The sequence below is a fragment of the Meleagris gallopavo genome, chromosome 5 (genome assembly GCF_000146605.3).
Source record: "Meleagris gallopavo isolate NT-WF06-2002-E0010 breed Aviagen turkey brand Nicholas breeding stock chromosome 5, Turkey_5.1, whole genome shotgun sequence".
NCBI lineage: Eukaryota > Metazoa > Chordata > Aves > Galliformes > Phasianidae > Meleagris > Meleagris gallopavo.
The window spans coordinates 6,943,452-6,962,431 of NC_015015.2; the positions used below are offsets into that span (position 1 = coordinate 6,943,452).

The following is an 18,980-nucleotide window of genomic DNA, read 5'->3' on the forward strand; positions in this document are numbered from 1 at the left end:
AGAGCAGTATCAGAAATACCTCGTGAACTGCGCTGGATATTTGTGGCCTCAAACAGTAAGTTGCCTAGATCAGTATTACAAACATACAGGCAAAGGCATGGCTAGAATTCTGTGTGTGTTGTCAGTATCCCTCTCCTGATGAACTCATCGCCCTGACTTTCAGGCAGGAGACCCTCCCTAGGCCAGCTGTATGCAGCCAATCCGTCCCGTTGTGCTTCAGTAAAGCACAATCTCTAGAGACAAGCCAGCAGCGAAACAGATGCAGCACATTAGTAAGAGGAGCTGCCAACATCAGAGCACATCGGTTATGCATCGCTAGGCAACCCAAACACACACACAGAAACCCACCCCACTGGAAGAAACCACGAGGGTGGGCCAAAGCTACAAGGCATCTTTTTTTATGACAAAACCTGCACATCTCCATAACTTCTCAGGTCCCTACTGATGATTCTCAATCAAGTGTTTCTTATCGCTTATGAGACAGCACCCTCTGCTGTAACAAATCCTACAGAACCCATACAACAGCAGTAATATAACATATTCTCCTATGGCCTGATTTCCTTTTGTTTTGTATTACCTCCCTCATGTTCTATCAGGATGAACTTTCCTCTCTGTTCTAAATAGAGATGCTCTGAACTACTGAGGAATATGGTTTACTGGGCAACATTGGTGGTAGATGGATGGTTGGACTAGATGATCGTACAGGTCTTTTCCAACCTTAATGGTTCTATAAGTCTATGAACCAAAATCAATCTCTAATTTGAGCGACTGAGCAAAATCTCAGCTCACGCACAATTGGATATATCAAAAAAGGAGATTTTCCTTCTAAAGAACGGGTAGGAAGCAAACATCTAACTCTAAAAAATGTATTCAAGGTACTGAAAAGATATGCACACCACGCTGTACAAGACCCATTGTGCAAGGGAGCCAATGAAACACATGACAGATGGAAAAGGAATCCTGATGTCTCCGCAGCTTGTGCTGAACAGGTGTTTTCTTGTTCTTGTGTGAAGTCCTGATAGCAAAATACATCCTAATCCAAGTTATAAATCTACCAAAAGGGCCAAATAATATGAGTCATGTGCAAATATGGTTTTCTGTTCTCCAAACAGGACTGCAGATTGTGAAGCAGGACTTAGATAACAGATACTGGAAATCACTGTTGATCTTCAAAAACATCCTTCCTTGGCTGTGGTCAACCCTATCTCATCACGCCAGGCTAAGAGCAGCTGTTATTGCCACGTCCGCTAGCATACTGCTCATTGTGACCTTTTGCAGAGATGAAATTGTTCACTGCAGTCCCAGGACTTTCTTCTGTCTTGGTTTGGCTTTAAATGGTTGGCAAATAAAATCTTCCTCTTTCCCTGCCCATGAAAAACAGCTTACCCATACATGCAGAACTTCCCAGGACAGCACACACAACATACTGCTGTATATTATTTCCCTCCCACTCCCCCCAAATTCTGAAGTACTAAGCAAGTAAGATCATACTCTGATTATCCCCACTATTTCCTTGTGATTCTGGCATAACTTCACAGGAGGCAACACAACCACTCTGAGTTCCCACTGCTGTGAGACACAACCTCATTAGCAAGGCAGATCTGCATATTCAGAGCTTCAGCTCTTGCTGGTACCACGTGACTCATGAGTTGGAGCTTTCATTAGAAAGCATAATATCAGAACCAAAAAGGCATTTCAAAACTCAGTCAGGTCACTCAATAAAACCATACTGTGTTACCTTGCTGACTCACTTTCTCTAACATTTACTGGAGCTCCATAGTGCCTGTTAGGGCAGATAAAGTTCTTAGAAGTCACATCACCATGGCACTCAATGGCAACTGTATCTACTACTTTTATCTGGCATACATTACTGTGGCTGTACGTTCTGTGACGAGCACATTCAGTGCTCACAGAACTGCACAAAGAAGTCCCAGCCTTCCCAAGTGACTTTCAAGTGTTTTCTTTGTTCAGGGATTAAGTCATGGCAAGTTTCTTATCTATAAAGACCTTTATCTTACTGTATATAGTAAGTGTGTGTGCCTGGAAGAAAACAGTAAAATAAGCCATAGCTTCTGGAAGTCACATATTTCAAATTCAGCCTTAAGAGGTGTACAGACTTGTCTGTATCATTAATATGCACACCATGGTATACAAACGTAAACTTCAGTACTGGCTACTGGGCACAGAATGATTTCCACAGCTTGAAAATAACCACTGGCAGCTGATTTCTATTATTTTGTGATTTTTAAGTACTAAGAATCCAGAATTGTGCAGCTGCATCAGTGCTTATATGTACAGATGAAAACGAGATGGCAAAAAGTACTGGGAAGAGCAGACAATGAATCAGTTATGTGAGCATTACTCAGTAGCATTTTTGTACTGTACAACAGCACTGAGAACGTTACGTTACTTGTGATGATAATGGTGTTTCGAAAGAATGTGAGAAACTAACCAAGTTTAAGGTTCTACCACTTGCTGGAAATAGCTAAATTTCAATGCTGTCCTTTTCTGATGCTTTAAGCTTGTCTGTGCCAAGTGATCACATTATTAAACCAGCCATCTAGAACATACAGACTTTGATTCAGTTGTCAAATGTGTATTCCCACAGGTACACCAGAGTCTTAATTGCCACAAACACGTTCACACAATTCAGGCCTACTCATTATATCAGATACTTGCAAAAAGCAAGAAGCACCTTCTTAAAGCATTAGAATATCCGTCAGAAATTAAGCACTAAGCAAATAGCAAATGATAAAATTATCATTGAGAGACCAAAGACTAGAGGCATAATTTGTTTATTGTACTGTGAGCATCAGTATATATTAGAGACAAAGAAAACATGACTTCCAGGACAAGGAAAAAAACCTGGAGATTTAAAGTTTTGCTCAGTAACAATCACGGAGAACCTGCAAGTTATTTGCTGGAATGCTTTCAGCTCAAAAGCTTGGCTTCTACAGTTACAGAACACTGAAGAATATATGATGTTCTGGATCCCAAAAGCCACATATCTAAAGTTAAATTGTGAAAGACTCAAAAAGATATTACGTAAAATTTATAAACTTGTTTTCTTCTGGGACAGATTGATCTTATCTCCAAGACTCAGAGCCATTCCCTGTAAGGAAAAGAAAGAAGATGTTTATGACACTGGTACTTCAATAAAATCACTTTATCCATACTAAAAGGAAATTCCATATACAGGATTTTAAGTAGTTAGTGGCATAGGAATCAAAATATATCTAACTGTTCACCTATTTGCATAAATTCTAGTGCACACCATCTTAAATCCAGGAAAAGGCCACACTGATATATATTACTGAAGCAGTGAAACTTCAAAGAGCTAGCAGCTAGTAAACCTGCCTTCAAAATAAGAAGAAAAATTAATTTTGAGCTTTTTGACCTTCAACCAATTGGAAGTATGTGCCCACTAGAGAAATTACATCTGTCAATCTAGTTACTGAAATTCAACTGTTGAAAGTCTCAGTGCCGACAGAAGCACTCAATACATCAAGGCTATAGAAAATAATTTCATCACAGAACCATGTTACTATTGCACAGAAACTGAAGAAGAAATGTCAAAAGAAACTGCCCAAATAAAACCACTAATCTACAGAATGATCTCAAGGTGAGACCACGCTGGCATATGTAACTGAATGCTCTCTTATGTAAAAATGTCATTGTAAGTGTATCAGAAACATTAAATCACCCCAAAATTTCCATAATGACATCACAAACTAAATGGTTTCTTCAACTGTAATAACTTCAACACAATTCTTTGTTGCATGCTGTTTAAAATACTTTTATTATTACAGTAGCTGTTTCCGTATTTGCTTCGTTACTAAACAATTCTAAATCTTGTAGTTTTTTAATCAGAAGGTGAAAGTTCTAAAATTCAAAGACATGTAGATCTATCTTTAGAAAACTGTTCTACTAAGACACTTCAGTTTTTGCTTTTTCTTTCTTGTAAAACTGAAATGTCTAATTTAGTAGGAATAAGACCATGAAAGCTCAGGGAGCAGCTGACCTTTATTTAAACACAAATGAAATAACATCCTACTAGCAGTGCTAAAGGTAAAAAAATTCAGAATTCTTGTCCCAAACACCTATTTTATGGTAATGCTCTGGGAGAGAAGATGTTTTAGTGCATCTTACCCCACATTTTTCTCAAAATGTTACCTAATTTAATTAACACCCCAAAAAGTTGCAAGTTTTTAAAGAGTGCCTGTTACATTTCTTACAAACCAGAAGAAATGGTGCTCTGAATGGAAGCTGCATTACCTGGCTCTTTGCACGGATTCGTATGTGACCGGTGACAGGAGCCTCTGGTCCAAGATGAATTGGCTTTTCAATGCTGACATTTGCAAGTGCATCTTCTCCAAATATGGAACGTGCATAAAGATTGGCTGCCATAAAGCCACAATAACCAGAAAGTGCCTACAGAAACGACAAGTGAACACATGAGAAAGGCCAAAACCCCACAAACACACTCTCACTCATCTTAGGTATAGCTTTACTTTAGATGCAGTCCATGTATTAGTTATTAGCTGTAATACATACACACTGTACCTTAATAGCTACTTCATATATTTCACTTTACAGCAAGAAGAATACATTGTCAAAAGGAAAGTCAATTTTGATACAGAAGAAAGGATCTTCGAGCTACTGAAAAAACTGTATAAAAAGAGATAGCCCCATCAAAGCTACTACAAATTAAACAGACATTCTAATTTTCTACTCGCTGAAGAAGAAATAGCTCAAGTGATGAAATGACACAGAATCTGTTAACAACTAGCTTTTTACTAATTTCAGATCATTAAGAACTTTGGTTAAATATATAATTTTGTACTTTTAACAAGCATTTCTAATGACATGCCTAACAGATGCTGAACAAATTACACAGAAAGAGCATGTGAGCAAAAAACCGTGTCACAAAAGAGTCTACAGGCAAAGAGCTCACCTTCTCTGGAGTGAGGCATTTCATATTGGTTGACTTCAGTATGTGCTGCAAGTATTCATTTAGATCAATGATATTTGTATTCACCGTAACCTGCACAAAGAGAAAAAGGACAATTACTTCAATTAGCATATCAGGCATTTCCAAAACCAGCCCTTCTGCAGTGCTCTATAACGAACACTGCCACCACATTTCTCTTTGAGGAGCAATACATTGAGAGAGCGAGCTGCATGCCACATTATGCACTGGCATAACACACAAACTACCTCCTGCCATCCACTCACTTGGGTAGAAGCTCCCATTTTATTATTACAGTCTTTAAAACATACGAGCTGCATATGGTACTCAGTTAAGCACCAACATCCAATGCAAACATCTAATCTTTAAAAAACCCAGGCCACTAGGCATGTTTGAAGAGGCACCTATTTCTACACAGCCAAATAGACAAACACAGCTAGTGTTACCTGGTGTTAAACACAATATAAGGAAGAATCACTTATATTACAGAAGCATCTGAATGAGGTTTATATCACATGAGATAATGTTGATATAATGAGTTAGTGTGGAAGAGGAAAGAGAATGACAAATCATCCAACAAGAACCCCAAATAACATACAGAAAGTAAAACTAACCTTGTTTTCCCACTCAAATTCTGCCCACATCTGTCTGAACTCTGCATCCGTACAAGAGGCTGGCTGGATATAATCCATAATGTCAATGTGAATATCACTGAGAACCACGCAGTTTCTGTCGCTAGCAGCTCCAGAGACATCATACACTGCAATAAAAAAATACAAACCACATTAATGCTTAGAAAAGTGATTTTGCAATAAGTAAGAGTATCCAGATACCAACTGTCAGCTAGCAGCTCAGCCCCGTGTTGATCTCTACCCTTTTCAGGTGCTTTCCCCAAATTGCCACAGAACTCTGAGATAGGTGCGTTGGTTTTTCAGGCAATACTGCCTAAGGTCATTTTCAATTCAGAGATTGGGTTCCATAATCATGCTGACAATCACTCTGAAGGTAGTGTGCTCCACCAGGATTTTTAATTAAAATACAAACTTTCAGAAAGATCATCACAAAATATTCACATGTTACAAATCATTTCATTTCCTTTCCCAGTACAAAGTGCTTTATTTACTCATTTCTGAGCCCATTGAGCAGATAAGAAATACCCCACACAGTATCCTGCACACACGACTGCCTACTTACCGATATTACCAAATATAATTCCATTTTCTGTTGAAGCAACTTTGACATTAGCTTTTATGTTTGCAAAGTCATGTGGAGCAAGTGTCAAAGGAGATGGTTTTTCTACAAGTTTCAAGTCACCTGTTTAAATAAATTTGGGGGAGGGCATTAGAGAATGTTACCAGTACACAACAATTCCACTTTTGGAACATTTACTGTTTTGCGATTCAATTACAATGCCTACAGAGCTGCACTGCATTACTTCGTTGATTTTACATTAAAAACTTCAGTTAAAATGTACTCACCCAAAGGATACTGAAAACAAATGGAAACACTGACTTAAATGGGCTTTGGATTGAGCTTGGTAGTACTTTTAACAAGCAGAAAACTGTCACTTCTGCCTTGCATTTTAATCACTGCCAACATCATAACACCTAACACTACTATCTAGTGCCTTAAAAACAAAGTTCAATGTTCAGTATTGCATGCACTGAGCTATCTAAGAACAGGTCAAAGTACCATCTTGATTTTGAATACAACTGCTACTTTTCCTACTCCACTAGCAGGAAATTGTAAGAGACTCCCTAGTTCTACCAACAGTGCCAGTGCCCAGCAGTGCTTCTCACCCAGTGTGGCCAGCTCCAGCGTGCAGTTCTGCAGAGTATCACTGGTCTGGTTTACCACGAGCACATCCAGCACAATGTCATACTGGTTGACATGCACATAGGCTTCTGCATAAACAGGGTCTGAGAAACCCGTTAGTTGTGTAACCTGTAAAGGAAAAGAATTTAAGGCATTTTTCTCATAAGCCATTTCTAGTAGGAAATCACGGCAAACAATGCCAAAACAATAAACTACGATTGAATTCATTGCTCTTTGATATGAGCCCCCAAATCAAACAGAAAAGGCATGTAAGGAGTTTTAAATTTCACGTAACTATCTTCTCAAAAAGAGAAAAAAAAATAAACAACACTTCAGCCAAATATCACAAACTTAGTCTAGAAAATATTTAAGTGACATTCTGAAAAACTGAAGTCCATAATTCTTGCATAAGCTTTCAAAAATTAACAAGCTCTGATGGCTTGCAACTAAATCACAGCGATCCTCCGTATTTACACAAATGCATTTTTAAATCCATCCTTTGCTCAGCTGTCCCTTTGCAGACATACTGCAATTCATAAAACCTTTACAGATAGAACGTTTTCTGAACTGAATTCATCTAAGATCCCAAAACATTAACTATAATGCTGCATTATACTTAAAAAGATTAGAATGAAAAATAGTGACTTCAAATTGAAAGGTGACTTTAAACATTAAAAAGAATTTACACAGACTTTGAGAATGAAAGTCTGTTTTCCTAACTGGAGTTCAAGAAGCGTTTGGACAACGCTCTCAGAGACAGGGTTTGATTCTCAGATGCTTCTCTGCAGTGCCAGAGGTTTGGCTCGATGATCTTTGTGGGTTCCTTCCAACTTGGGATCTTCTGTGGTTTTAGGAACCTCTTTGGACATTCTCTGCCAGTTGTAATAACCAGCAGCAAATAAAAGACAAATTGAAACAAGATACATTACACTTGTCAACAGGATATGGAAGAAGAGAAATGAAAGAGGTCCTTAACTTGTGACACCCCTGCTCTTCTCATAGTGAACCTTACTGGGCTCTTCAAAGCACCACACAATTTCAATTTCTTTTCTGCATGCCACCAGCTTAGCACTGAGTCTCCTTGCCACTCTTCTTTCCTCATGATAAGGGAATAATAAAGCACAATAAAATTTTTTTCCTCTTTCTTTCCCCCTAATCAACAAACATATGGGACTTCCTAATCAACCAGCATAGTCAGATTCCTTAGTTCCAGTATGCAACTCCCATAGTTGATTCTGCACATGAGCAGAAGTAAAGAGTATATAATTAAAAGACTGACTATTAGATTACCTTATTAAGTTTGGATGCGAGAGGATCAGCAGCCTCTTTCCTCTGCGTGTTTCCCATTGCTGCAAGAAGGCTGAGCTGAAACTGGTCTTCTTTTGAGCTCATTTCATTTTTAGCAGTAAGCTGCATGAAGGAAATGGGATCGTCGGGCTGGACCGTCACGTTCCTTTTCTCTGATTCTTTCTGCAGAAAAAAGCCATCATAATTAATTCCCTCACTTACCACAGAACACATACTGACTGAAGCAGACACAGTCAAATGGAGACATTTCTAGGACCTGCTTGGATGTGAACAACATAAAAAAAAATTCCAAGTGTTTATGATTACACATTCATGATATCTCACCTTCTGGGAAAGTTTCTCTTCTTCTAGCTTAGCTGACAGCATATGAGAGAGGGACTGCCTGCATTCTTTGTTGAAAATATCATTCATGAGCGGAGAACATTCTGACAAAACTTTCAGACACAGGGAAATACGATCCACATCATCATCTGTAATGGGCTTCTTGGGAAGAGAAGACTTTCCCAAATGGAGAATAGTGGCCATCAGCAGCATAGCTTCAGCAATAAAGGACTGAGAAGGAAGACAAATGAAAGGAGGTTATTGTGCTTTTAAAAAGCTTTAAAGAAATGCTTATTTCTGAGGCAAATTAATCGAATTCATAGAAATTTCTGGACTTTTTTTGTATTTGTCAAGAGACAAAGTACCAAGAGTTAAGAGACTGTTCTGATATGGTGGCTGGAAAGCAGCAAGCCCTATTTGTGACCCAAATTATTATCATACAACCCTGTAACTGGCCCAAATTATTATCATACAACCCTGTAACTGGCCCAAATTATTATCATACAACCCTGTAACTGGCCCAAATTATTATCATACAACCTTGTAACTGGCATTTGACTCAAGACTTAATCAATTTTATCTGCTTAAAAATCCATTGAACAAAAAGAAAAAAGCAAACCCCACTAACAAACAAAAAAAAACCCAATCCACCAACCAGCTCTTCTTTGTAACTACAGTGAAAGCACAGAGATGACTTACATTCTGCTTCTTCTTTTCCTGAACTAGTGACACATATCGTAAAGCAATCTTAGTTAAAGTGGTAGCAAGGGAAGCCGCAACAAAGAAATCCCCATCAAGCAAGAATCCTCGCAGTGGAGGTCTACAAGGACAAACAGTCATCAGAAAACTAGCTCAGAAGGTACTTTAAAATTAGTAAGTCACCTCAACCACTCAACTCTCCATGAGAGAGAATGTCACTTAAAAAAAAAAACAAAAAAAACAATACAAACATTTACTAGATCTAGTAAGAAATCTTAAATACCTGTCCTCTTCCTTCTTGGTGGGCCGGGAACTACTCAGAGCACTCTGGGTTGCATAAGTACCCATCTCTGTCACCAGTTTCTGGACTGGGCCCACAGTCACCTCTTCTTCAGGTTTTAGCTCACCAGCTTCTTTCTTGATTTCAGATTCTACAATTGGGATCTAAACATGAACAGGTAAATGTTCACACGGATACAGAAGCCTCCTACAGCCGTGCATAAAGCTCATGATGCTGCATACGGTGTCTCAGAGCTCCCAAGACTTAAAGCACTCTTCATTTGTTAGTGGATATAGCTACAGTAATCGTATGTTCAAGTCACCATAGTTATCTGAAACAAGCAATTTTTCACCCACCCTCTTAAGTCTGAAGCGTTCAAAAATTTATTCTCAGTACATGCCAGTTGCTACGTAAAAATAATTCAATATTGAATGCAAAGCCTAGTTTTTGTTTTTGGCTTCTTGCACATATAACATTACATTATAATGTTCAAAACTCCGTATTGCATTTTAATTGTTTTAAATCCTTTCCTTAGCACAACACACGTAGTAAGATAAACCACAAAAAGCTAGAATAACAAAATAAACACACCTCTCCAAGTGATCTGCGAACTTCTGTCATTACACTCTGTATATCCTCCTTTGTGCTGCAATACTCTCCAAGAATCCATAAAGCTCCTCGATAAATCCTAAAATAAGAACAGGAATTAAACCATGCTTTCATGATAAATTAGCATCAAGGATAGCTATTCATGGACAAATTCAAAGGGATGTGATGGGCAGGAAGCAAGTTTGATCTAGAACATTCATCCTTTCAGCTTCAATAAACTAATGAACAAGTATATAAAATAAGATTTCTTCTCTGCTGCTGTTTTATTCATCTGTGAGAAGCTTGATATTTAAAAAATTACATTTCATTACCATCACAACCAACTCCACTGCATGTTAACAAAGACAGCTGTAATTTCCCCAACTACCTGAGACAAACTAGTAAGAGAAATGAAAAAACAGAAGGCTGAACGAATATTAAAGAAAAAAAGAGCAGAAGTGTTTTTCAGGGTTGGACTTATTTGTCACTTAGCGACATAATGACAGAGCCAAGGAATTCGGGATATCCAGAAAGAGGTGTCTTCAAACAGAAAAATTCCCCTCATATGACTGAACCATCAGAATGCCAAGCCTTGAGTGCTTTGCAAATACTAAAGATGCTCTGCAGATTTGTATCTTAGGACTCTTTTTTTCTGACAAATGCCCAACTTTTTCCAGTTCCCTAGAAATGCAAATTCCCATTGCCACACTCCCTTACTAATTCTGTTTTAACAAATATATCGCTTTGGTGTTGGTCTTCTACAACATCATCCTCTAACGAATAGAATACAATTAACAATAGCATCATAAAAACGAATTTGAACTGATCTGGGTTCAACGTAACAAGCACCCAATCTCTCATGGACAAAGAGGCAAGATGGAAACCATTTCCCTATGGTCATCTACCTCCTGCACCTTCCGTGTGCATGGGCTGCAAGGCTTTTGGTACACACTTAATGACAACACACATTTAATGCAAATGAGCCACACAGTGCTCCAGTTCTGCTTTGATACCATATCTGAGACTCACTTGACAGATTTAATTGCATGAAAGACTTCAAGCATCTTCTCAACAATAAGAGGTCTGAGGTTATCGAATCGCTGGATCGCTTCCCGCACAAATTCCAGTACGTCAGCAGCTGCAGCTTCATTATTATCACTGAGGAACTCCATCAGCTACACAGCGTGGGGAGCATTAACACAAAGAACCAAAAAGTTACGTTTCTATCACTGTACTTCTACATTCAGATGCAGATTATTTCTTCAGCAATGAAAACTGGTCTGACTAAGTGTAAATCCACTTTAAGAAAAACCTTTAGCTTCACTTATTCTTTTACACACGTGGGCAGGAAGGATTTTGGGACAGCTGGACATAATTGAATGACAATATAATTAAACATTTCCATACCACTGGAATAACATTCGCAGCCATATCTGGAAACCGGACACTACAGGAATGCAAAGTACGAACAAGCAGCTGTCTGTATTTGTCAGTGTCTTCATGTTCTGTCACATTATTAGTCTTAATCACTTCTTTCTTCAGAACGATCACAAGCTGCAGAAAAGATCAAATAAAATTGAGAAAAATCACGTATTTTTCTGGAGAATAAAAACATGTTATGAGACACATGTAATATCTTTTACCTCCTCCACATTTCTTGAAGAAACCAGATCCAGAGCCAGCTGAAGGGTTTTTTTGCGCACTTCCAGATCTGGGGTACTCAACACTCTGAGGATGTCCATAACTAGATCCTGAAACGGTTAAAAAACAAATAAATAACTGCTTTGTTGCTTCAAATTACTCCACCCTCAGTTCTAATTTTCAGTCCCCAGTGATCTTCAAAGATCTTGTGACAAACATGCAATGATTATGAAATTCAGTGCTCATTTCATCCATTCTAACACTTCTCAGGCAAGCTACTAAGCCTTACAATCATGGCAACATTTACCATAGTTATTGCAGGCAGCGGAAACAGCAAACCTAAACATAAAAGACTATTCAGCTGTTTTCAACAGACAAATTTATAGGGAAGGAAAAGCATTCAGATAGGCTGGCAAGAAAAGAGAGCTCACGTACCTGTAACACTCGCTCATGGGAGGGATGCTCCTTTAATTCAACCAACCGATCCAACACAATCAATTTCACATTATTATCACTTTCTTTAATAATCAAATCTATGTAGCATTGGGCAGCTGCCTAAATTAAAAAGGGTAAGAAAAAATTTATACAAATAACAAAGAAGGGAACTGGGCAAATCTTGGAGACAACTTCAGTTAAAGACAGCTTTTACTTTATTACTAAACAACAATTCAAGGAGTTGGCACGGAAATTAACTTGAGAACAGTTTAAACTTTCTGATAAACCATAAAGATAGTTCCATCAGTTTGTTACCATAATGCCACAGGAAGATGCACAGCTTACAATACACAGACTTGATTTCAAATTCAAGCAAAACCATAAATTTCCTTGCATGCTTTGAGTCAAATCTTAAGTACAGGACAGGATATAAAAAATAATTTAAAATAGTTGACAGTGTTAGCGTATCTAGATGTGGTTTTAATGACAGCTTCTCTGTACGATATCTGTACTCAAGGAAAATGACTGCACTAAAGTAAGAATGTAAGAATTAACACATCTGAGCTTTCGAAGCTACTATTACAATGTTTTTACTCTTATTCTAGGCTGGTATATTCTATTTTTGAATAGAATTTAGAATTCCTTTGTGTTCTCAAGTAATCAACACTACAAAGATAAATAGGAATGTGAGGTCAAGCAATAATCAACGCGAATCTTCAAAGCTTTGTTTCCACTTTGAGAAAGACTAACGTTTCAGAATAAAGAAAGTAGTTCAACCTCTGCAAATCTTCAATATTGGTTGTCTTTGCTAAGAATAGTCAACAAAACTGCAGGTTGATAGGAACTACTGTAATAAATAGCACAGTATTAAAGCCTGTCCATCACCAAGTGGTATGAAGTCCTGCAGCCACAAAGCTGTAAAATATAGTCCTAGTATCTTCTGACCAATTTCAGAAGAGGTTTTGAGACAGTTTTACACATCAAGTGTCAAAAACCACATTTTGCTGAAGCCGTAAGACTTCAAAAGTACAAGGCATAATACAGAGTATTACGGTGCACCAGTAGGTACTGGAATGTCTGCAAACAGCACTTCTATACCTTGATTGCAGTCGGTGCACTGGAGAGTGTAACTAGTGTTCCTGCTGCTTCATATTTCACTGCAGGACTGGATGACTGCAGCAGGTTGTAGATGCAGCGAATAAAGCGAGCCCTCTCTGATGGATTGGCATGACAGACCTACATACAAAGAAAATTAAGCAAAAGGCGACAACCTTTTCTGAGCATAAGAAGCATCATTCACAGTTTAAAAAGCTATCAAAATACTTTAACTGGAAATAGTATGCAATACTAGAAGGTCTTGACATACACAAGTGGCTATAATGCTTTTTCCAGCTGTGTTCTAACTGTTCTACTAAGGGGTCTAATAGAACCCGTATTTTTTAAATATATCACAATATATTTTCCTTTTACCTTATAAATCAGTTCAACAATAACCAACTGTAGAATATCTCCAAATGTCTGGACTTGGTCAATGCAGGTACTCAAATAATCCAATGCTCGATCCTAAATGAATAAAAGGCAAATCATTTAAGTTATTTCAGAGTTCTCAGCTACATTTTAAAGCAAAGCACATTTTAAAAATCACAGAGTCAGAGAATCACCAAGGTTGGAAAAGACCTCAAAGATCATACAGTCCAACCATCCACCCCTCACCAGTATCACCAATCAGAAGAAAACTACACAGTCAACCTTTCAACTGAAAGCTTTGAAGAATTTATGAAAAAATACTAAGTGTGAAGTGCAAATTAATAAACTCTGTCTACACATGCAAAAAATGAGACATGTCTAACAGTAATCAGGCACAAAATTCAAATGCCAGCATAGCAAATGAACAGAATTTGCCACTTCTTTCTCATAAAAGTGCAAAAGCTATAAAATGATAGGTAATGGAGATCTTTCAATCCAGCAAGGCTCACATGACAAAACTAATTACAATTTTCAGCAACAACATAGTCGTCTTCAAATGCAGCAACTGTTCTTTAAAATGAAGACAGCACTAAAGACCTATATTATTTTCAGTTAAAGAATACTCCACAAATGATGTACAGCTCTCAAACACATGTTTTTTTTTTATGAATATCTTCACACTTCTAACAAACCACTGGCTAGTTACCTAGGACATTTTCAGATATTTACTCTAAATAAATTTGGGGGCAAGTATCCTTACCTGATCTGCGTGAATTAACATCATAAATGCATTTCTTTTGCAACTTGCATCCTTCTCATTCACCAGGAAATCATGGATCAATTCAGGAGCATCAGGTATAAGATGTTCAAAATTTCTTAAAAAAAAAATCATATTTAAAAAACTACTGATGAGGGGGAAAACATACAGCTTAATTGCATATCCTACACAAATGTTTACAGAAATTCAAAAAGCATGAAACAGCAACGTAGAGTTTTTGGTTAGTCATTCAAAACTAGACAAGCTCAGTGAGCATAAGAACTGTCTGCTATTATGACAGCTAAAATATTTCTCCATGAATGATTTCAGTGTAATAGGAACACTTGGTTATAGTGTTTATGTAAGAAAAAAAACAAGCAATAGCATTCAGTATGTAAGTGGAGTAGAGGAAGAATGTCTTACTTCAAATAAATGTATATGCTTACACTCCTGTAAAATTCTTCTTTGTTTATCTTAGTGGACAACGATTACTCTGCATGAAGGCTAGATAACTAAGAAAGGCATTTGTCCTTACAAATTAACCTGCAATATAACGATCTCAGTGACAGCTGCGAAAGCAAGAGCAGTACCTTCCACTTTTCCAAAGAAGTTCTTTACAGAGGAAAAAGCAAACAAAAAACCCACCCCATACCAACCTTCTCTTCCTCCCCGCTCCCAGAAATTAATAATAAATACATATATACATACATAAATACATATTTATGAATTCTCCCAAGCCACCCAGGCCACCAAACATAGCCTTCCAAATACGGCCTTGGTCTTCTGCACTTTAAACAGATTCTGGCATTTACCTATAAATGGTGTAAATTGCAAGGACTGCATTTCTGCGCACATAGCTGTGACGATGCTCCAGGCACGCACGGATGGCTGGCATCAGAGGCTCCAGCAGTTCTGCTTCTTTCAGCTTACAAAGAAAACGAAGAGTAGAGCCTCGGATAAACTCATTTGGGTGCTGAAGATCCTACAATCAACAAGAAGCATATTTGAAATGTCAGATGCTACAGTTTAACTACAAAGCTCAGGTGAATGCACTTGCTAGCCTCTTCCCAAGTTTTTTGATGGAGCAAATTCCAAAAGTCTAAAAGGACACTTCTTTATCTTTTCATTAAAAGAATCTTCTTAAAACACTGAAGTCCCATGAAATTTAAAACACGCATTTCTGTGCAATCAAACTTGCAAGTCCTAAGTTTTTTTCTGCTGCACTGCATGTATTGTATGTGATTCCTAAGGCTGTGAAAGCTCAGCCTGCAGGCATTCCAGCACAGTGGCTACTAACATGACTCTACTGCATGTTAGTTATCTGCTTGCAGTCTATTCCCACAGAAACTGAAGGATTATCTTTGTGAAGGAGCATCCCAAATACACTGCAATGAAGATATGCCAAATACAGCATACTCTACTCTTACTGACCCACTGTGTGTCCAAGGACACTATCGAGGTGGTAATGAGGTCATCCCTCATTTTCGAGGCTCTCTGATTTAGTAAGATTGAGCACTAAATGTTTAATTGTAAGAGGAAACGTGAAGATTCCTTAGTAGTTGGTTTGCTGGTTACCTACAATTCAGCCAGCTATGAAGCATTAGGACAAAATGGTTTGCAAGGAAATGCAGAGCATAAGATGCTTTCATATATTTTACATAACAGAAAACAATACGCTTTCTAGAAAGTACACCGTATGTAAACATAGGCAATAAAATAAACAAGAAGCTACCTTTCTATATGCATCACAGACAAGGATCATTTCCTGCAGAAGCCTGCCATCTGGAGTGGTCTTTGGCACTATCTCCCAGAAAACAAGCAGCAGCTTTTTGATGGTATGATCTTGGAGAGGCAGCACAAAACGTATAATGGTCATCAGAAGCCCAGGTAGTTTTTCACCATTCAGAATCATAATAATCACTTTCTTCAAGACCTCTGCCTTCAACTTGACATCTCCTTTTTCTAGAATGGATAGAAAATTCAAGAAAGCGAATCATGGTAATTGTATGCTTAGGAAGGCTAACATGCCACAGTTTAGTAGGAACAGCTGTTTTCTGGTCAGAAGATACAACTTTTCCCCGAAGGAGTACAACTTAACATCTCAATAAAATCCACATCCTCACTTCTAAGAGCATAAAGAGGAAGCAAGAGGTATTTAAAGAATAAGCCTGGAGTTTAAACTTATTTTTGGGATCAATGTATTGGAATTAAATGAATTCAACAGATTGCATCACTGCTCCAGTGCTTTCAAAGAGCATTTCAAATCAGAATACTCCAATGCACTGTAATGTTACAATCATTTCATTGCTGTTTCACTGCTTTAAATCATCTTATACACCAGGATACTATGATGCACTGTGGTGTTATACTAAATACTGACAATGCCACTTCTGCAAGAAAGATCAGCTGTGCACAGAACAGTAAGTGATATGATTCTCATTAACTAAGCCTGTCAGATCTCAACATCTATTGCTTTGCACAAAGACTGAAAGTGATATAAAAGTTCTGCTCAGAATTTGGACAAAAAGTCACGTAAGATAAATATGACAAACTTCTCAAACAGCAAGCAGAAGAATTCACACGTTTCAAACATCAACGTAACAAAATAAACACTCATTTGCCTCAGTTTATGAAACGCAAACAATATTCTAGTAAAAGTGTAAGGACACTATGCAAGAATGATGATGGATGATCCTTCTCATCAGGGTCCATTACTTGCCCAGGTCATTTTTAAGCTGATTTCAGAAGGCGGTTCTGAATCCATCGGAACATTGATTAACGTGTAGCACACGTTCTCAGCAGCAGTCATGGCTCCTGGTTACAAATGTTTTCTCAGTGGAAGATTTATTTTCACACAAGTATCAGACAACCTAAAAAAACAAGCAAATAAAGCCATCCCAGAGTTAGCAGATTTTACTAATAACATAAAAATGACTTTCCAGCTGACTTAATGATTTGTAGAAGCTTGGATTTCTTGAGAAGCCACATTTGAAATACCTTCCCATTTTACAAAAAACAAACAAGCAAGCAAGCCAAGAGCTTGTTTTCATTTGCCAAAGAAAAAAAGCAACTCAGAAATGAAAAATCTTTCCAATACGCCAGTGTGTGGCTACAGATGATGGCAGTACACAGATATTTGGTTGCCACTGAAAGGATGCAACAGCTTTTCCCTTGCCTACACATCACTCTGATTCCTACTATATTCACTATCTTCATGGTGCTCTTGTGCCTCTCCAGGTGAACTGACCCAAAGCGCAAAGCCAGCTGAAAGCATCAGTGAAAGAAAAGGGGAAAGGAAGAGTTTTCTTCCAGTTTAACAAGCTGAATCAGCCAATGAGGAAGCTATAACAATGGGCACAAGATCTAGGAGTGGAAACTGAGGATGGCAGAACATAAAAAAGTGAGATGGAGAGGAAAGCAGGACGACACTTTTACATACCAAGAACAACCACACCTGTTGAACTCTACTCTTTAGCTGCTCCTATAGACTGATGAGGAAAGTCAGTATTCATACAGAGGAAAAAACTACCTGAGGGTTACAGACCCATCAAAGCTGCAATTCAGATTAAAAAAAAAAATTACAATCCTCATTTTTCTGTTTGTTTCTTCCTAATGTAATTGATGCCTAAGATCAAACCAAATTTACTACTCTGTTTCTTAATGGAAAAAAGTTCCAGTTTCAGTTTGCTCAGTTAGTGCTATGATACCACACTGATGAGCACAGCAAACTGTTAGTTTCTATTACTTGTCCAAAACTGCATTTTTAAACGCGTGCAAAATAATGACTGTGCTCTCACTGCAATGAATTTTCTTGAAGTCTTACACAGAGCTTAACAAATCTTTGAAAGATGACGCTTCTTTAAAACATGGCATTATGCATCAGTCTGTTAATACACAGTGTAAAAGCACACACTTGTTTAATGTTCCATTACCATACCTCCAGGACAGCAGTCAGTGACACGCCAAGTGAAAAAGTCACTGTCTGGGGTCACCAGTTCAGATCTTGCCTCACCTCCAAAGCTGTGCTGACACAACTTCTGAGATGCAAACTCTGTAAGCCCTCCACTCTCACTTTATTTTTGAAGCAGTTGTTTGAGCAAACAACATTCAAAAAACCATTCATTTCCAGCTCGCTGAGCCTGGGAAGAAGCATTGCTCCACACAGAGCTCTGACTGACAACAGAGGAAAGAGAGCAGCTGTGGCACTGGAATGAATGAGTGAAACTGTCTGTGGATTCAAAGTCCCTTTTTTCAGTCAAACGGGCACCTGAAGAACCTTAGGCTGAGCAGGAAGTTGTGTTGCTTTGGGCTGTGTCCTCCTTCTACATAAGGAAAGAGCAAAACGTAAGCAGTACCGGAAAAGATAGTTGAAAGAAAAATGGCAATACAACACCAGTTACTTTTTGTTATGGAATTTCTGTATTTCTACGGCTTCAATTCTTCAAGCTGATCGTTTGCAGGAAAAAAAGGGAAACAAAGAGCCGTTTTCTTGCCTTGGTAACAGCTTCTGGGCAAGAGGGTGTGAGAGACAGCAGAGCTCAACGCTGTGCAGCCAGCGTTCAGCTCCACGAGGAAGCGCAGCAGGCCTGTCCAAAAGGCAGCTCGCACACAGCCCTGACTGCAGAAACTCCTCAGACCCGCGGCACAACATCTCTCCGCAACGCGGCGACGCGGCCAGAGCTCACGCAGCGGCGAAGCGC

At 38.3% G+C, this 18,980-nt stretch overlaps 1 protein-coding gene and 1 long non-coding RNA gene across 3 annotated transcripts; one reads left to right on the forward strand and one right to left on the reverse strand.

Annotated features, from left to right (window-relative positions):
• The first annotated feature begins 282 nt into the window (after positions 1-282).
• On the forward strand, positions 283-1,378 carry LOC109367649. Its single transcript, XR_002114907.1, has 3 exons — positions 283-434; positions 876-989; positions 1,113-1,378. It is a non-coding gene; the product is annotated as an uncharacterized LOC109367649 (long non-coding RNA).
• A 1,400-nt stretch (positions 1,379-2,778) lies between these two features.
• COPB1 (COPI coat complex subunit beta 1) lies at positions 2,779-17,150 on the reverse strand. 2 transcript variants are annotated; one of them, XM_003206235.3, is made up of 21 exons: positions 17,000-17,150; positions 16,013-16,242; positions 15,093-15,262; positions 14,284-14,398; positions 13,527-13,619; positions 13,155-13,292; positions 12,057-12,176; positions 11,624-11,731; positions 11,388-11,534; positions 11,010-11,155; positions 9,984-10,080; positions 9,396-9,556; positions 9,113-9,233; positions 8,417-8,644; positions 8,075-8,254; positions 6,769-6,913; positions 6,164-6,283; positions 5,584-5,729; positions 4,955-5,044; positions 4,276-4,431; positions 2,779-3,112 (listed from the first exon to the last, which is right to left on the reverse strand). In XM_003206235.3, the coding sequence occupies exons 2-21, from the start codon at positions 16,190-16,192 to the stop codon at positions 3,053-3,055; spliced, it is 2,721 nt and encodes a 906-aa protein (XP_003206283.2). In that variant the 5' UTR covers positions 16,193-16,242; positions 17,000-17,150; the 3' UTR covers positions 2,779-3,052. The 2 variants fall into 2 exon arrangements, with proteins under 2 accessions (XP_003206283.2, XP_010709221.1); XM_010710919.2 differs by having other exon boundaries at positions 16,013-16,253; positions 17,010-17,134.
• Between the last annotated feature and the right edge of the window lie 1,830 nt (positions 17,151-18,980).